Source organism: Pseudopodoces humilis, chromosome 1 (assembly GCF_049639895.1).
Source record: "Pseudopodoces humilis isolate 2021_Gansu_Grassland_sample_001 chromosome 1, ASM4963989v1, whole genome shotgun sequence".
Lineage (NCBI taxonomy): Eukaryota > Metazoa > Chordata > Aves > Passeriformes > Paridae > Pseudopodoces > Pseudopodoces humilis.
Window position 1 is genome coordinate 119,774,872 of NC_142200.1, and position 20,371 is coordinate 119,795,242.

Genomic DNA, 20,371 nt, shown 5'->3' on the forward strand with positions numbered 1-20,371 from the left:
AGGGGTAGTTAAGGCAAGAGGCCCAGCAGACTATGAGTCTTTGATCCAGTACCCACCACACAGACACCAATAAAATGATCTCACTGCTTCTGCAAAAGTAGCATCATGAAGTTTGGCAATAACCATGTGGTATTTGAACTCTTTGGAATCTGGGTGAGGCAGGAAACCCCGCACGAGGCAAACAGCCTGTACAGATGTGCACAACATGCGACAGAGCTCCAGCTGTTGGTTGTCTGAGAGCTGCACCCACAGGCACAATGAGGGGCAGCTGCTGCAGGAGGCACTGTCCATGCACTGGGACACGGCCTCAAGGTTCAGTGTGAGAGGAGAAGCAAGCTACAGGAAGCCTGGATGGGAAACCGTGGGATAGGTGAAGGGAGTTCATGGTCGCAATATTGGCTCATACGTAAGGACAGGTAAGAACCCGGTTCCTGATCTCTGGAGTGCTCTGCTTGGTCGCTCTCCACTGGCCCTTGAGCACAGCAGATGCCAACTGGGCTCAAGGGGGTACCCACCCAGAGAAAGTTTCCTATTTCTTAGCTGAATCACCCTCTTCAATAAACAAAACCAAACCCAGGTGACTTCCTGAGCACTGAGCTGCAGGCAATTTGTAAGCAAGTCACTTTAGGAATGATTTTAGAAGACGCAGTGAGTAGAGAGGATGAGGAAAAAAATGTCACAATTTGAGCTCAGCCAAGATGTGACAGTTTATATAAACACAAATTCAAAAGCAATGAGCTGATCTGCCATCCTGCTCCACAAAGCTTTCGTACAACAAAGTACACAGAGCTGCCCTGAGCCGAGAACACGGCACAAGTCACAGATACTGCATTGGTTATGAACTCAAATTTCCTTGCCTACAAAGATCTGTGATTCCACTCTGTGTTTACCTTTGCTGTAGATTTGCAGAACATTTTAAAAGACTTTGATAAATCTATGCAAGATGACATATTCCATTATAATTATTCCACTAAACTTGGACTGCATCTTGTCACATGATGCAGAACCTAAAGCAGACCTGCTATAACACTTAGAGACAGCAAGGTCATCACCTGGGTACACGATGCACCACAGTATTTACAGGAGAGCTGAGATTGGTGCACGCTTAAGTGACTTTTTGGTGAATTCAGGGAAATAACTTACAGGTCTTGGCATACTGACTGTACTTCTATGTATAACTTTTCATTCACAGAGCAACTACAGTGTTTCTTCTATAAGTCTCTATATGTACAGAATTTTACAGCACCTCATGCACTGTCCAAAACAGATAGAAATTACAGATAAATATAGAATTTTTTTAGATTGAAATATCTGCATATTTAAAAAAATATACATTAGTAAACACAATAAACCAGGTCGAGAAGTGTACCAGTTCTAAAGCCTCACATGCAGGTACATTTCTGGATTAATTTGCGGTAGCTTAGTAATGTGATAACCAACATGAGCATTTTTTGTTTTACCATCCACATACATACATATACACAGACAACTATTTGATAATTTACTTTTCTAAACTACTTAAATATTTATCTTGTGATACATACCACATATCTTAAACATTTAGCAGCATCTTCACCTCGCTCAGACACACCTATTATAATCTAACAGTCAACGTAATGTTTTCCTGTTAGTATCTGGAAAATAAATGTTTAGTACAGAATGAGATAACATGAAATCCCAGTTAACTCCTCCAAAATACTCCAAACAGGTGTACTAGGAAATGTTTTCACTTGCTCAAAATGAGCCTTTCATAGTGTCTTTCTCCCCTAATTGCACAATGTCTGACAGCTGATGCAGCACACCCTGGCAGGTGGGGACTCTCACTGCTGTGGATGTGACTGAAACAACACCAGCATTTCAAGAACCTCCAAGAACATTCTTCTTAAAAGACAGTAACTGTTATCCCAGTCATCTACCAGGTGGGGACAAACTAAGCAGAGTATCTGATGAAAATCAGATTTTTTTTTTTGTGCCAAAACCACCACAAAGAAACATAGCAATCTCTGTCCCTCTCACTGTTAAACACTCCAGTGCGAACCCTCAAGACAACAAACACATGCAAGGTGTGTGGTGTTTGGATTTGGGCTGTTTTCCCCCCCAACCTGGCATGCAGACATCCAAATCAGACACGCAAATACTTCAACCACACGATTTTAGTGCCAACCCAAGCAAGTAACCTTCTCTTACTGCATCAGAACTGCACTGCAGAATCACTCACTGCCATGTACACCTCCACCACCACCACCCAAAGCTCAGCCACAACACTCCACCGCCTGATTTAAGCACACAGTGTGAACCTGTAACACACATTAAAGCTTTAGGCTTTAGCAAATATGTGGCATTCTGGAGATTGCTAACTAGAGAAGGCTCTCTTGACAGTATTATCCCTGGGATGGAAACAGAATGAGCAGAGAGAGGCTTTCCTGGCTTAACCTCGGTAGCTGTGTTCCATGTGTTTGGTCCAGTAAATTTATGGAAAAAAAAAAATGAAAATGAGTGATGTTTGCAATATGAAGTACTGTGGTGAGTAAACTGAAGAATCTTCTCGTTCCATTCACTGGGGAAGAGTGAACTCAGCCCACTTTTGGCATCACAAGTAAGAGTGTATTTTTAACTCATAATGAAAAGGCATCTTATCTGTCCAGACAGCACATCTTATTTACAGCATATGGAGGTCTCCCATGATACAGTACACACAGTTCAGTCATGTTCAGCACAGAGTGCCAAAAGCAAACCACTGAAATAGCCAAGCAACAGCCCTGCTAGCATTTGCTGCTACATACAACACTCATCCACTTCTCAAAGCAGCCTCTGAGCAATAGGATCCCAGAATGTGTCTCCTGGGAAAGAAAACTACACGTCCTATGCTGGTGCCACATTTAAGAGCTCTGCCAAACTTAAAACCAGAGAAAACACATCCTGGAAAGCATAACAATAAAAATAGCGGTTGGTACAAATTTTCCTTAGAGAATTTCATATTCCCTCTGAAAGACTGAAATCTCAGTATTAAGAGCCACAAAGATCTCCCATGCTATACACAAGCCTAACTAACTTTTTCCACATACGCTGGGATTTCAAGTCTCCTCTGCCCCTCTTCCCCCACAACAACCAACTTTACAGGCTGTGTAAAAACCATCTGTTGTATATGGGTGTTTTGAGGTTTTTTTAAACAGTTTTCCTCTACTCTTTCCACTCCATTTTTTCTTTTCCTTGTGCACATAAAAGTCTTTTCAGAGCCCCAGGAAGCAATGCTGTTTTACAACGTCTAAACCTGCCTTCCTCCAGAAATAGTTCTGAGGAAAATGCCTTTTGATAGCATTCCAGGTCACACTTTGGTGTTGAAAAAGAATCCTGAAGCCAGGTGCCTGTCACCAGATAGAAGAGGAATTAAACAGATGACTTCAGTTTAAACACCTAACCTGGTATGTGATGGTGAATGTGACTATATACAACAGCTGACAGTGTCATATAAAACATGGTCACAAAAAGCTCATCTGAGCAACAAACTGTGTTTTCCTTCTGTTCTCATTATGCAGAAATTTACATCAGCTTAAGTTTTGATCAATGAACCTGAACCTAATATGACATATCAATGAGCCTACTGAGGGGAGAATTGTCACTAAAAAGGAAATACACTGTAAACAAAAAAACTTATAAACAACATTGCTTCTTAGCAGTAAGCTTCCAACTCACGAGCTATCAAATGAAAAATGCAATTAAAAACAATGTAAGAAAAAGCACAGAAATGCCATTACACAACACTCATAAAATACAGCAGTTGGTCACACACAAATATTTAAAAGATAATTCAGAAACCAGCTAGACATCACAGGAAATGAAGCCACAGATCACTATACAAATACAGAACAATGTCCTAAGAAAAGAAAATGCCTTTTTTTTTTTTTTTTTTTTCTTTTTTTAAGCAATGTGTTCTCACAAGAGTGAATAAATAGTCCTAAACATTAAGTGTCACCTACAAGGCTCTACATTATCAGGTTCTTTCTCAAGCTACTTCACCATTACTCAAATTGCACTGAATTACCTTGCGTATGACTTTCTAATGTCAGTACTTCAACTGTAATGGGCTAACAGGTTGGCTCCCAAGAAAGCCTAATAAGCAGCTTGCATGGTATTGCTCTGTTATTTTAGGAGACAGCTATAAGGGAACCTACACAAAAAGTTATCTAAATCAGGAGATACCAAGAACTTGTGAAACATCAGGAATGCACCAACATTAAGCTGAAAGCAGTTGGAGCAAAGGACCTGTGTTTTTGTTACTGCTTTTAATATTTAAAATTCTGCTTCCATGAAATTATTGTTTTTTTAAAGATGAAAAAAAACCCCAAAGAAATTAGTGTTCTTTCCTAATAAGAGCTATAGACTTTTGATCAGTTAAACACTGACATTAACAAATTTTACAAAAATTGTTTCAAGTATCCTTTTTTTAATCACAGTGAAAATGTAAGACCAAGATGTAAATGTTGAAGTGAATGAAAGTTTCTTAGATGAAAAAGGCAAAGGTACTAAATCAAAACATAGAAAAATGCTTAAACGCATTTCCTTCATGTGATATGAATAGAAAGGTTATCTGTAAAAAGTTAGAAAAATTAAAATAAATTACATATTTAAGTACACTTTCTCCTCAACATTTTTATAAAAATTCAGAACAGTGTACTTTTGAATATACACAGAGTAAAAATGCACAGGTGCTGTAGGTTATCGTCAGTATCTACACATCACATTTGCTGCTGCTGACTTTATTTGTTACTTAAGCTCCCGTTGGAAGGGCTCAATAGACCCAGCTGATGGGGACCCACTGCGGCTCCAGCCTCAGTCTCTCGATGGCCGTCTGCAGCTTCTCGAAGGCTTTGTCCAGGTTGTCGTTTACAATGGTCAGGTCAAAGTAGTGGTTGTAGGCTCGCTGGATCCGGGCACTCTCATCCACTGTTTTTTTCAGATCAGTGTCCTGTGGAAGAGATTTTTAAGGATTAGTGAATCTAAATCTTACTGAAGATTTAAAGATAAGACTGGGCAAATCCTTATAGATGCAGAAGAAGATCCCTTCAGTACATACTGCAACTAACTATTTAAAGCTAGATACTGAATATAGTTTAAAAATAAGGAAAGTTTTCATTTGTAGTAAATTCACACAGAAATTTAGCTAAAATACATTGAAAGGGCAGAAAAAGTTCTGAGCTGTGTCAGTAATGTTAAATATGGTAAGCAAATGTTTGCTAGTCTTACAATTTTGAAGTGAATCAACAGAAGCACTTGGGCTACTGTGCACAATGAGCAGTTAAACACTTTTTATGGGCAACTGATGATCCAACCAGAATAAAATTAATGCTTTAGGAATGACTGAGTCAATCAGTTTTGTAAATATATTTGTGCCCCTTTTATTTCCACAGAAGGCACCAAAAATCCAAGATTTTAAATTTGTATTAAATGAAAGACAATTTCTAGCAGAATAAAGCTCTAGAATACCTTATGGCTCTTAGAGACAACATTTCAGCCTAGCTCACCTGACACCAGTCCCTCACTTGTAAACTACTGCTGCATTACTGTAATCCTGCCATGAGCTGCAAAATATGTAGGAAATTTAGATTCCTACATTATGAAGCCTTTATAAAGTGCCTCTGAGCACATTTCTGTGTTTTGCTAGTCCTACATTCTTTAAAAATTCCTCTCCATTTTTGCACAACAGCAATTTTTTTTGTGAGCAGTTATGAGGTTTGTCCCCCTTTACAGTATTTATTTCAATATTTTCAAGTCCTCATACAGCTGTCAATATAAAAGCCAAAATGAAAAACTAAGTTTGTCTTTCCTTCACAGTGAATGAAGAAGACAAGTAAATGTACGATCACAAGAGCCAGACTTTTTGTAATGGAATGGGTTAGGATGCTAGAAATCATACAGCCAGGTCCACTAGTAAGCAAATCATCATACTTTAAATGACATTTGTTTTTCATTTGTTCAGGAAGCACAAGAATATGAAATAGCAAATCATACTCTATATACACGTGCAGGGATGCGATGCAGAATCTGTAAAGACACATAAATGTATATTTGAAATTTAATGACGCTCTTTATTATTTGTAAGAAGTACTACAGAGGCAAGGATGTCCCTTAGGGAATCAAATATTAGGAAGTGCAGGAAATTATTTTTATACTTGTCTGGAAAGTTTTAACCTTGCCTTCTTCTATATGCACCATAAAATTCAGGGTCCATTTGGAGCAGGAAACAGGAATGACTGAGCATCCACAGAGATACCAGAATGCATAATAACCAGAACTCATGACTAAAAATCATATAGTCATTTAGTGGAAATACTAACCCACCCTCCCATTTCATAGCTTTGAATGCCCTGTCAGCATTTATTCAAGATATTCCTATGTTTCTGCAGTGCTACTGTTATGAGCCATCAGGAGAACACAGTTTTTCTCCATTGGGAAAGTTGAACTGCTCAGACTGGCTTTTTTTTAATTTGCTCCTGCAGCTGGGAAAGTTCATGCCCACACAGAATATTTATATTTTGCTGCATTGGAGGAAACATCTTATTTCCCGCTGCTACACATAGTGTCTCAGAAAAGGAGGGAAGATCTAATGAACAAAACATGCCACTTCACTTTATATGACAAATCCAAAGAACTTCAGGGGAAGCTGTTCAACACTTTATTCTGGCAGCTCTCAGCCATTCTCAGTGCAGCACATGCTGCTGCAGCAGTGAAAACAAGGACTAGCTGCATTCTTGGGGATTTTTTTTGTGGTTTGTTTTGGAGCTTTTTTTGTTAGTTTGTTGGTTAGTGGGGTTTTTGCTTTTTCCTTTTTTGACACAAGCTGCAATACCTTTCCTAAGCATTATAGATGCTATTTTTAAAGCACATATGTCTTATTAAGACAAACAAAAATTTGGGTGGGGAAGGAGATGGGAAAGTCAAGGAAAGACATCTGCATAAAAGAACAATCGCCACCATGAAATATATACCATTTGCTGCAAATAATCAAAGGTGACAGTTCCCAAAGTATGTATTACAAGTAATTTTTGTAATCAACACTTCACTGTAAGAGGTCTATTTTTAAGAAAGAAGCAATCTTCCTTATACACAGCATTTGATTAACTTCTACTAGGTAATCAGCAAAAGTCTTGCCTAACTTTACTTAAAGACATTAATTTCAGAACAAATCCCATCTAAAATGAATGGTAAAGAATTAAAAAAAAAATATAAGAACATCTTGTTCAAAGCAAACTGAATAAGAAATTATCTGCTTACAGTGAGAAGTTTGGTTGTAATTCCAGCATCTACCACAGCCTTGTGCATAGCTCGCAAAGTCTCCAACTCTGGAGCAGCAATGAACACCACATAGGGCATGAATTCTGAAGTCCTCAGTATTTTTAGGGCCTACAAGCAAAGAAAAGGGAAAAAAAAACAAACAAAGCTTGAGAATGACTCACCAGATCTCCTGTTACTTAAGGGACACCACAAAACTCTGCTGTTAAATGGGCAGCAACACATAAGATTTTTATTTCTATTTTAGAAATTCCTACACTGCCTTTTGAAATGCTCAGCACCATTCTTTCCTTGGCTTAAAAGATTATTTACTACTCTGCAAGACTTCTCTTTCATGCAGAATTTAAGCTGGATCTTTTCCATCTTTCTAACCCATTCCAAGCTAGTGCCAGAAACACAATAATCCAGTTGATAACTGTAACCTTGAAACCAGGTAAGAAGCCTTCAAATTTGAAGGCATCTCTCTTCACCTCTTCAACACTATAATCCCACACTTGTCATAATAACATTATCAATCATATACCTGTGGATTTACGTCCAAGATACAGGTCCTTCCTGTCTGAACAACTTCAAGGATGGAATCAATTTTGGTGCCATAAAGATTTCCTTCATATTCTCCATGCTCTAAGTATCTGCCAGCTTTAATATCCGTCTCCATTTCAGCTCGTGACACAAACCTGTATGCTTGCCCATCCTTTTCATCATCCCTTGGCTTTCGTGAAGTAACTAAACAAAAAATTTAAAATATAAATTGAATGTTTTTGTTTAATATTTGGAATATAACTATGAGACTGGACTGCCTATTAAGTTAGGGAGACTACAATACATATTGTTCTACAATACAGCACATGCTATTATACAATTGCAATTGCTCCTTGTACAGGTTTATTTATCATTCTAGATAAATTTTAAAACAGAGCACAGCCCCTCTTGTTGCCTTTATTTATGTTCCTTCCTATATGTTGCTTACCCACCCATTTGCCTATTTCCTTTGTCTTACTCCTTCACACCATATACAATACTCATTCATGTCATCTTTTTAATCATTCACTTAAAAAAATATTTATTTAAGTGACTTGGAAATCAAATGGAAGTTTAACTTTCAAATGCCAAATGTACTTCTGAAAACAGCTGGGTACAATAAGATCTGCCCCTCCCACCCCCAAAACCTTTGCTCTCTGTATTTGCCCTGTTTTTCAGGGTAGAATTACCTGAGCTAGCTATAAAGAAAGTTAGCTTAAATATCAGAAGCAGCCCAGCCACCGTAGCAGAATCTTAGTGGAGGCCAGCTAATGCTGCTTTCCAGGACAACTTCCCTTTTAAAGCAAGGTAAATTCCCTGTAGAAAGATTAAAGCCAGTATTTGAGTAAATCATTATCAACTGCCTTGGGTATTGGCTACACTGTGCAGTACACACACACTACTTAAGCAAAAAAAGTAAAATTAAAATTTAAAAGAAGTAAAATAAAATATAACATCATATTATTGACTTTGCTGTCCTATCACCGTATTAACTACCCTCTACTTGTACTTTGAACTCTAGAACATATTAAACATAACAGTCAATGCATTCCTTTGGTAATACTTCTATCATCACTTGGTGCAACTTGAGACAAGTGGAAAGCAATCTTTCCCTTCCAGTAATTCCTATCCACTTCAATCTTACAGAAAACACAAGTGGCCAGGAGAAATGATCATCTGAAGCTGTTAAGAATAAATACATTACTAGAACATCTAGTTTTAGTCAAGATTCCATGGAAAGATTAAAACTATAGTGGTTAATACAGTACATGAAAAAGAATAATATATCAGTTTGCAATTAATTTTGGAGAGTAAGCTTTAACATTTTACAGCTAGGAGATGATTTAACAGTTCAGTTATCCACACTGAAATAAAACCACAGCACCACGTGCTGGATTAGAACTCAACACCAAGAACACTCTTCTTCCCATAGCACAATGGATCAATTTCACCCATTTTCCACTGCCTAAAACACATCCTACACAAATTTGTTTATGAATAACTTGGAGAATTTTATTCTAATCAAAGACCAACTAAGTTTAGTGATTACCCCACTTAAAACTAGAGAAGAGGTTCTATATATAATAATGGGAATTGCATATGCATGATTAGACTATCAGATTGGGAAAAGTTTACTTTTATGCCTTTGAAGAATGTCCAACAACTATGTTGCATTACTTACATATATTCAAGCATCTATGCAGCATTTTAGAGAAATAAGTAATTCTGAAGGCTTTTTTGAAATAGAGTAAGAATTTTCGAGGCAATAAAATGCCTCTTACTATTTTGCCAATATAAAATGATGAAATTCCCAGGGAAATATTTCTTTAAAAAGTAACACTGAGAAGTCAACCTGGTTATCAGGTCCACAAACCAATTCTAAATGCTCTGGCCGTTTTTGATGCTAAAGATTCAGCAAACAAGAGAGACCTGGTTCTCTCATCTTGCACAATTCATCTTTCAGACCTGTCTCTCCCCCTATTATTATCAGATCTAGAGTAGGAATGCTGCAACTTACATGGCACTGTAGTTCCAAATCTAGTAGGATTCAGCACAATAAACCTGTTCTTCAAACTCCTTCGCCCCACTCCTTGGGCCCCAATCAAGACCAGAGTTTTCCTCTGAAAAGGAGGCATTTTGGCTACTTCCTCATATATCTGGATTTCATGGCGATCAAATTCTACATTGAGAAATGTATAAAAAATTTTAATACACACTCAGGGCTGTAGGAAAAAAAAAAGTAGTCCTACCATTTATCAACAGACCCCATGTGAGTATCAACAGTACTCAGAGGGCAGTAGGTCTGATACAAGATTCCTTTAAATTGGTTTGGGAATAAAACAGGTATTCCTCCATGGACAGAATAAGGTCAGGTTCTCGTTTTCACTTCCAAGGAGGAAGTCTGTGTTTGATCGGAAGGGGAAAACTGATTAACAATTTGTGAACTTCCACAGAATCACGGGACGGTTGAAAGGTACCTCTGGAAGGCATCTGGTGCACCCCAATGCCCAGGACGACACCCAGGCACTTGTTGAGTATATATCTCCAAGGAGGACAACTCCACAACCTCTCGGGACAACCTGTCCCAGTGCTCAGTCACCCTCACAGTGGAAAGGGTATTTTCTGATACGAAAAACCACTGGCAACAAACATTTCACTTTCTTTTCTTAACACCCAGTTTTCCTCTGATTTCCACCCACCAAATAATGTACTCAGCACAGCCATGTCTGTAACAGTCACTATTGCTTTTAAACCACAAAAACTATCTGATCTATCAAACTTATAATCAAATATTTTACTGCAAATCTTTAGCTTTGGATATTTGGATACTACATCCTGCAAGTTTTGAAGCCTAAAGAACTTTGACTTTCATGATATATTACGAGATACCTGCATTTCTTGTAGTGAGATACATCATCTTTTTCTTTTTCTTGCTGCTTATTGTTCCACAGAAAGGCCCTAAAAATAAAAAATTAGATGAACTCACAATTTCTGTTAATTTCCAAAGCTTATTTACATGAATATATGAAATTTTAGATTAATAAATTTATGAGGACTATTCTAGATTTGTATATATCCTAGGGCAAGAAATTACATCTATTTACAAGCCCATCAAATGGTACAGAAAGAACTGAACACAGAGAGAAAAATATTTTTCTCGAAAGAAAACAGCTGAAAAATTCATGTGTAGCTTATTAACTTTCAGTGCATATCATACAAAAAAATTTTTAAAGTGCACACTGTCTGTCCCACCTCATTCAGCCTTCCATCACCAGGTGGCAAAACTGATTCATTTCTCTTTGAATGCTAAACAGAGACTTCACCCTTTGTCCTTCAGTCAAAGTCAAAACACAAAATTCAGCATTTCACGATCTGTGCAATCTCACGTAGCAGTTTTTCTATTATTTATCAAGGCAGAAAAAGCAAAACAAATGGAGTCAGAGCAAAATCTACTCTTGAAATACACTAAATCTCACCTGAGTTGTCCCAGTCCCTCCTAACAAAAGCCTTTCTCTTCTCTTCCAGGAACTGGCTAGGAATTAGACCTGCACTTCCTCCTTCTTTGACATGACTAGCCTGGAGAAAAAACAAACAAATGATTATATATAACTTGTGAGAAGCATTCTTCTCATCAACATGGTGTTGACTGACTTCCACACTGCCAGTTTCTCAGTGGTGAGTGTTGATACATTTACTACTGAGACTCAAAAATTCAAAGTCATATGTAAATATTAGAATTCTCCTTTACAGAAATAGTGTTTTTCTACTGAGTATTAAAATTCAGGAGACTTAAGTAAAATAGATGCAAGTTTCATTACTGGTTGCCATTATGTTAGTAAGCTCCTGCAGCCATAAAACTTTGGCATAAAATTCCCAAGTGGAATTCTCTGACTCCAGACACTGAAGTCTCAGGTGACAAAACTCAAGATTTTCTAGTATACAGTACTATTTTGTATTCTCAAGCTGCTACAAACAGGTTCCAGTGCAGTTTATTAAGTGTCATTTCCCAGTGAATGCCAGTAACACATCCCTAATCATGCCTTTGAGCTTTTTGCACTAAGCAACTACAGATTAAAAATCTTAGTAATTTAAGTATTCCCAGTAATGAATTGGCTAAAATTCTCTATAAATAATTTCATGAGAAGCGCAATTCTCAGCTTAACACACAAAACCACAGTTATGAAGTATTTAATTTTCCATAGATCTTTTGCTTGCAATAAATCCTTCTTTTGCTAACAGGAGATGTTTGCTTTTCAACTTGCATGCTGTTATCTATGACTAACTGATTTTTTACAGTATGAAGTTTTCATCAGCAGTCTAGCATTTCTAGAAAGCATAAGGAAAAACTAAACTTCTTTTTCCTGGGGCATGATCTGCATAGCAATACACTATACTGATTTAACACATTTCAATTTTGCCAGATTGAGTGTTGAAAATTTATTTCTCCTGGACTCCCACAAGTTACAACTGGAGAGCTTGAAAGGCAATACAGAACTCAGCATGGGAGCTAAACATCAAACTCTTCCAGAGTTTTGGATTGTCTACTTCTGAAACTAATTAAGTTGGCAGCAATAAATTTTCAGCCTTTCCTCACATTTTTTATTGTCTTTCTGTTATTACTGTCACTGAGAAGCAACAAAATTCAGCAGCTGATGATGTATATTGGACTATTTCTGTTGCTTTTAAAGAAGTCATATATCTTGTTCTCAGGTAGTGTCTGGCTCTCTTGGGCTTGTTACCTTGCAAAGGGTAAGCAATACAGGGATAGAAAGGGACATAAATAATGCTAAACTCTTTGCCAGTTTTGAGGATCTTGGTTGAGAAAAGGGTCTTAAAGGTTCACTTGTCCCATTTTCAGAGGCACTGATAATATTTAATTCTGTGCATAGTGTCTTGGAAAAAATAAACATAGCATAAGCAGTGGATTACATTTCTACTGAAGGACTGAGTGTAGAAATACCACCTTAACCCAGGATGAACTGTTAATATTCAAAATATGACAAACACTGTAACTATGAGCTTGCATGATACAGCTCACAGACACTGATCACCACTGTTGAAATAAAATATACAGCCTTTCCAAACAGCTATTCTCACCCCCTTAAAGTTCACAGGATTAATTTCCCTCTCCTCAATTCTGAGCACTCTGGAAGGGGTCCACTTCTTCCACTGTTGATGTCAGGGAAGGCTTACCACAATTATAGCCAAACTAAGACTTTTTTTCTAGAAATTTTCCACCTTAAACTGATTTGGGAATGTCCAGGCTGGACATTCATACAAGAACAAAGACAAATGAACAGCACTAACAGTAAAATGAGTGTTACATAAACAATTTAAAACATTCCTTTTCCTTTAGTGTTTCAATTTCGTATCTATTAGCTTGAAATTGGATTACATGAAAAAATATCTTTTCCATGTTGTCCTGGTTTAGGGTAAATTCTACTGTTTAGAGCAAATCTACTGTTAAATGGAAGTAGATAATAATTTAAAGAGTTCATTATTAAGGCAACTACTGATGCTTTTCAATTTTTTATCTGACTTATTTTAATCTTTTTACCAACCTGCCACCAATTCGGATCTTCCCGGTTTACAATCTGAAGAATTTCTCCTTTAGAAAATTTCAAACCTGCTTCTTTGCAAGGGATGAGGTTGTCATTATATGGATTATAATCAAAATGACACTTCACAAAAACCTGAAATATGTAAAAATTAACAAAGCTTAAGCATTATAAAATACATTCTGGCTAATCTATTTGTCAAACTGAAGTAATGTCTTTATCTAACATAAAAAGCTTGACATGATCCAAGTTGCATTTGGCATGTAAAATACATTCTAGGGGGAAAAAGTTATACACCAACTGGGACAGCATAATCAACAGTGTAAACCTTGGCTGAAGTAGCTTCATGACAAAAATAAAAAAATCTGTTCCATTTGGACACGGTATTACAAAACGCTCATTTTTGCATTTCAGCGTATACAACTCAGTTAAAATTCTGACTTCTAATTACTTAAAAATACCAAAAAAATCCTGGAATGTGAGCACTTTATTTAAGGCTTGTGGAATCTTAATAATTTTTTTGCCATGAACTCAGTGTTTTAGAAGGAACAGGAGATGCAACTGCTTAAGACTCAAATTTGATGCAGGGGAAGAAAGAGTGGGTTGCATGACTGAACTGAAAACATCTTTGACTCTCTTTGTACCAGGCTGGGGAACAAAGGAAGCCCTGCACTTGCCTCAGTAGAGCACATTCCCTCAGCCTCTACTCAGTGGAAGCATAGCCTGTTATAGCCACAGGCATTAAGACCCACTACTTGAAGGAGCATCTTATACGGTGTTTCAAAGGCACTGATTTAGCTCAGGAAGTCACTTCTGCCATGGAGAAATTGACAGCCTACAGCAACAACAAAAGGATAAGGAATAGCCACCATCCAAGTTCCCACTAAAGTCAGCGAGCTCAAGCTCATCTGTTGAATTAAGTACGTCTCTGAATTCTATGAAACTGATTGGTTCAACACCAGCCATGTTATAAACACACACAGTTGACTGCATGAAGTGTGATTGTGGTCAGGTCGTGAGAGGCCACTTAAGGTCAAAGAAATGTGCTTTATATGTAGCATACAAATGTCTAACAATTTTAGACACTAATTTGAGTTTTTTAGGTGGGTATATTTTTAGATGAATAAACCCATTTCTAAAATGTAATTAAAGGCAAATACAGGTAACTACATTTTACTCTTCCTCCTAGCATTATATTCACAAAATAATCAGAGTATGTCTAATCCAGAATCTTAGAGAATCTTACACAATAAAGAACTGAGCAGAAATTCTTTTCACAGAATCATCAGAAATGTGCTACTGACCTGTTGAGGAATGACAGTGTCTCTGTAGCTGGGGAGAATTTTCAAAGTGACACTTCCACTGATGTTTTTCAGCAGTTCTTGCAATTCTTTTGGATTGTTTCCAACCTCGTGGCCGTTCACCTCTTTAATAATGTCACCTACATGCAGAAGACCTTGCCGATCTATCATCCCTCCATGAAGAATTCGGGCTATTACCAGATCATTGTTCTCAACTCTAAACGTGACTCCCTAAAAGAAGTACATGACACCCAGTATATCACTGTTTGAATTTCAGGTTCATTTTACCATTATCTCAAGCACAATTACACAGCTGTGGGATATTCCACCCACTCCAATGAGAACAGACAGTTACAGCTACTACAGTGTAAGAGCTCCTGATACAGAAAAGCATCAGGTGACACAGAAGTGCTTTCACACAAAGTTTTCATACAAAACTGAAAAAAACCTGTTGCTCTTGCTTGCATGCAATCCTTTCATCTCATATCAGGACCAAACAGATGTTGTGTTACTCAGTTATGCTAGCAGACCATTCAGCCCAGTGACTGCCTAATCACTATTCCATTACTGAGCTTATCACCCAGTAAATTACACAATATAATGGAAATAACTAACACATAATGCAAGAAATCAGGAACGTGCAAATGTTTTCACTAGCACTTTAAAGACACACTCATCCCCAATTACTTACTAGTGGTTCTCCTGCTCTTTTGTGAATTCCAAGGATACGAATAGCATCTACCGGAACAACCTGGTTGTTGACTGAAGAATTATTGACTTCTGGGCTAGAAGGAGGGGAATCGTAACATTTTGAAGCCACAATATCATGTGCTTCCAAGAGTGACTGCAAGGAACCAGAAAAAAATACTTTTTAAAGTCATGAAGTAGCTGTTTGTGAAAATATTTAGCGCTGAACAACCACTGAATCTGTCCTTTTGGGACCAGGTTATAATACTCTTACTTCACATGAAATAAAACAAAACCAGACACACAAGTGCTCAAATGAATTGATAAGCCTATTGCCTTGGCAAACATGCTATCTTGTAAATAAAAATGCTGTTTCTTGAGGAAGTATAGGAGAAATGTAACTAAATTGGGGAGGAATGTGTGATGTTACAAGGGAAGACAGAAAAAGGATTACCTAAAATAGTCTTCCACCTAATGAGACAGTATCTGAGCAAATGGCTACAGTAAACGAACAAACCACTGCAGAAAATGAAGATACCTCATCAATAGATACTTGTGTATGATGCAATAAAATTTTCTTCCACAGTAATTTGGATAATGACAGGTATGCAAGGATTTCTAGCCATCTGCAAAATGAGTGTTTCCTGCTTGCATAAAGGCAAGGCAGAATTCTAGCACCAAATGAATACAAGCTGACAGAATTTACTTTCTGGAAGACAAGAACTCAGGCCTTGGAGTTAATGGTGTTTTCACCAGTCCACATACATAAATACAAGGTAGAAGGAGGAGAGCCAAATGAATATAATCACTTTCGGAAGACAATGTAATTTAGGCATGATTTTCTCATAGAAGATATTTTAAGATAAAGAAAAACGTATAAGACAATACATACAGGTAAACCGAGATTAAATTTGTACATTAAGACAGTGGAGACTTTCTGTCTTTCTGTCACCTTCTAGTGTAAGGTGATGCTGCCTGTGGTGGGGGATCTGGAACAAGATGATCTTTAAGGTCCCTTCCAACCCAAAGCATTCTGTGATTCTGTGAGAGGAAAAGGGACATCCGATAGCCATCATACACAGTAGTGCAAGGTAAAGCATCCTACAGCACAGGGACTTCCACTGACAGATGCAGAGAGAGAAGCAGCAAGCAGAAGAGTTGCCTACTGGGCCTCCAACTACACAGCTTTGTTTCCAACAGTGACTGCTCAGATACAGTCTTAAGGCAGATTACTGACTGTGTCACATAAGTAGCTAAAAAGAGAAGCCACCATGGGACAATCACTGCTACTGACATGGATGCGCCACAGGAAGACAGCAAGCTACCAGAAAGCACAGCAGGTGAGCAGGTAAGAGCCATGATTTGCTATGCAGTCTGCTCCACCCTTCTGTAAGCCACCTCTAAGCTAAAGGCTGTGCAACCACATTAGGTTAGTGCTAAACTCTGCATGAAAGCCCTCTAAGTGTCACAAACCTGAACATTTTAATCTGCCCATTACATGATGAACCTTGCTGATGAACCTGCATGTTTCAACTTGAAAGAAGTATTAATTCACTGATTTTGCCCCTTCCATTAAGACTATAAAGACAGCTGCTTATTGTGGCTGCTCTGATACTGTGGACATAAACCAAATCAAATTAAATAGGAAAAACAATCATTTATTTAAATCAAGCAGCTGTCAGATGGTAGCAATTTCTAATTCTTCACTATCCAAGACACATCCAATCCAGAAACCAGGAGAATAGATCTCTCTGCCAATGTTTATAAGCAACATATTTTTGATCTTTCTACATTTCCAAAATGAAACTAATTTGCATCAGCTACACATTTTTACAGATTAGCACTCATAAAACCAGGTAGATAGAACGGTATAAAACTTTCTGTTTTCTTCTGGTCAAATGCCAGATCGAATTGCCTCTGAAGTTTCTGACCACAACGCACTATACTTCTCATAAAGCCTCACAGAGCTGTCTGTACATCTCTTTGCCCTTTAATGGTAACACAATTTATAGATTATAATCTGATTCACACTCCAGAAAGTCTACTAAGATAACAGTCTGTGTCATCCTTTTCAAATTAACATGCTCTGTAAAATTCTTCAGTACTTAAATCTGATCCCATTCCACATTCTGATCCTTTCTAACCACTCAGTTTTATGGATAAGCATGAATTCATACAACTGCTACTTAACCGTCTCTTAGTCAAAGTCTAAGTCAAAGTTTTTCCTATTATTTACACAATGTCTGAGTTACAAAAGGACTATCAGGGACTGCCCACAACTCTAAAGTGGTTTAAACCTACTATATATATATATATATATATGTATAGGAATTAGCTGAACCATTCATCTTAAATAGATTCTGCTGGCAATAAAATACTTAATCTGAAAAGCAGCCAGTATTGTCTTCTAATAGTTAGGTTTATAAGGACTAATCATACCTTTAAAATGTTTCATTTAGAAAAAGTGATCTTAAATTGCCTTCTAGACAGATATTAATATATAGGGTTATTTTCCCTGAGTTCTTACCAGACCCCCTGATCTTTCTAAAAAATAGTTCATTGGTTTCCTTAAGGCATAGTTAACTTATTATGTCCCACACTTATTATTAATATGTCCCACACCTAACTCTCAGTTCTGAATCTCAAGAATCTGTACCAGTTTTATGAGCCTGTTTACAGCCAGCCAGGTCATGACCTGCAGTCCTGAAGAACACTTAAGTACAGGCACCTGGCAATGGGGGCCTCGTGTCTGTACCACTGCCGGACTACTCCCCAACATTTTATGTCGCTAAGTTACTTTCCTATTTCGGGAACATGGCTGAGTGAACTGAGAAATACAGTTACATGAACTTCTCTTGTTTCTTTCTTGTGATATCAGAATAAGTGATATCCTGTGCTCCTGCAACTCCAAAGCTCTCCACTGGAATCTGACCTTTCTATACTGGTGCTGGAACCTTATAAAACCAGTGCCGAAGTCTGCAAAACAACATGGGCTGATCAGCAACCATAAAACGGTTCAAAATTTCCTCCATACAAAACTTCCTCCTGTAAACAGGATCAGTTGACTATCCAAGACTGGATAGCTGTAGAAAGGTTCTCATGGAAAAGTGCCAATATGGTCAGAGAAAGGCATTTAGAAGAACTGCTATAAATCACGAGATAACACACCATGGATACATACAGTCCTGTGACACACGGTATGGTCTCTTTATGCAAGACACTGTCAGAAAACAATCCATAAACTTAGAAGATGTTGATCTCTCAACAGTAGTTTTCTGATGCTGCATATATTTGACAGGTAAAAAAATATTTCAAAATGCAATTGAAGATTCAGTAAACATTAAAGATTCATTCATTAAAGATTCACGACTCTCTACAGTGCTGAAGCCAAGTTCAAGCTCAAAATTTGTTTTTCCTAAAAAAATTCTCAACACAATCTAAATGTGTTATGAAGCATTGCCCTAAATAATAACTATTTCTTCAATTCTAATCCAAAAGAACAATTAAATTACAAACTGGGGGCCTTGGTAGGAGGGAATACACTAGAGTAGAATAACTCTATAGTCTTGAATTCAGGACTTCTTTCCTTTCCACTTTATGCCTAGAAGAATCTAAAATATTTCCTTTCCTCTTTTATGCACTAAATGTGTGCTAGTCTTCCCTGAAAACCTTGTTTAAATATTAGAACTTAATAAATAGACTAGAGGCCTCTAATGTTCATGTGAAAAGAACACATTTTAAAGACTCTTCTGGAAAAGTGAGGAAATAATTTATGACCTTAGAAAGATCAGGAGGGCTGGTAAGAACTCAGGGAAAATAACCCTATATATTAATATCTGTCCAGAAGGCAATTTAAGATCACTTTTTCTAAATGAAACATTTTAAAGGTACGATTAGCACTTATAAACCTAACTATTAGAAGACAATACTGGCTGCTTTTCAGATTAAGTATTTTATTGCCAGCAGAATCTATTTAGGATGAATGGTTTGGCTAATTCCTGGAAGGGGAAAGTAACAGAACAAGCTTTTCCATTGAAGAGAAAGCAGAAATGATTCTTCTGCATGTTTAACCACTCCAACAGTGTGAAAATTTTTACCAGCTCCTTCTTTCCTCAAGGCAACCTCTCTCACCACTCCTGTCTGCTGCTCTCCAGCAGCTACTGTCTGGTAAGATTTGTTACAGCCTTTTCCATGTGCTGCATATGCCAGCTGGCTCTCCAACAAACACTGACCTACTGGCCAGCCATCAATACTGTGAAACTCATTAGAACTTTCACACTTTGACCTCTGGAAAATTCAGTTAAAACTAAAAAGGGTAAAAAGCAGGAGGAATGGAAAAGAAGGAAATTAAAGGAGAAAGGAGAAAAGAAAGGGAATAATAATACAGCCTGTATTATATACATGCAGAGTTAGTCCTTCCCAAATGCTCTTCTACAAAAATGTGCAGAAAAAATGAAGTCCTGTAATTTGGTATTTCTGGCAGTAAATGACACATTCAAACTACTGCAGTGATGCCTTGTATATCACGTTTTATACTCGTATGCCAAGGCAGCTTACAACTGTAAGGTGATACTGTGATGAAGAGGCATCATTCATTTATAAAATACAAAGTCAGCCTCTAAACCTGTTACCAGTGGTGTCCATTAAAGTTTTAAAGAGTCAGGTTGGGTTGTTTGCAGTGTTACTAAACTGGAGAAAGGATACAAATGACATTTTCTATAAATGCGACTGACATTGTACTTTTCCTTTTTCCCTTCATGCAGAATTTGGAATATGCCTCCTTGCATCAAATGAAACAGAAATGATAGCACTTATTTTTTGAGTATTTAGGTAATTTTCTGTTTCCTTTTTGGAGAAGCCTTGAAAAAGATATTATACCCACATTTTGGTCTGCAATTTGTCCTAGAAGTTCTTCTAGAGTGGTCATAATTATGATATCAGTTAAATAAAAAAAATAGTACTTCGCCTCAAGTGATTTTGCTGCTTGTCTTTACATGGGTAATGGAAGTACAA

The 20,371-nt window shown here is 37.4% G+C and overlaps 1 protein-coding gene across 4 annotated transcripts in view; it reads right to left on the reverse strand.

The window, feature by feature from the left end:
* Window positions 1-1,665: 1,665 nt before the first annotated feature.
* Window positions 1,666-20,371, reverse strand: part of PALS2 (protein associated with LIN7 2, MAGUK p55 family member) — a 57,949-nt gene continuing 39,243 nt past the window's right edge. For all 4 annotated transcript variants that reach the window (XM_088054593.1, XM_088054588.1, XM_005518883.3 and 1 more), the window contains exons 4-12: window positions 15,363-15,515; window positions 14,675-14,902; window positions 13,374-13,505; window positions 11,289-11,388; window positions 10,702-10,770; window positions 9,830-9,991; window positions 7,814-8,016; window positions 7,273-7,401; window positions 1,666-4,966 (exon numbers count right to left, since the gene is read on the reverse strand). In XM_088054593.1, coding sequence (XP_087910719.1) covers window positions 4,790-4,966; window positions 7,273-7,401; window positions 7,814-8,016; window positions 9,830-9,991; window positions 10,702-10,770; window positions 11,289-11,388; window positions 13,374-13,505; window positions 14,675-14,902; window positions 15,363-15,515 — 1,353 coding nt within the window. In that variant the 3' untranslated portion in view covers window positions 1,666-4,789. The remainder of the gene's footprint in view (window positions 4,967-7,272; window positions 7,402-7,813; window positions 8,017-9,829; window positions 9,992-10,701; window positions 10,771-11,288; window positions 11,389-13,373; window positions 13,506-14,674; window positions 14,903-15,362; window positions 15,516-20,371) is intronic.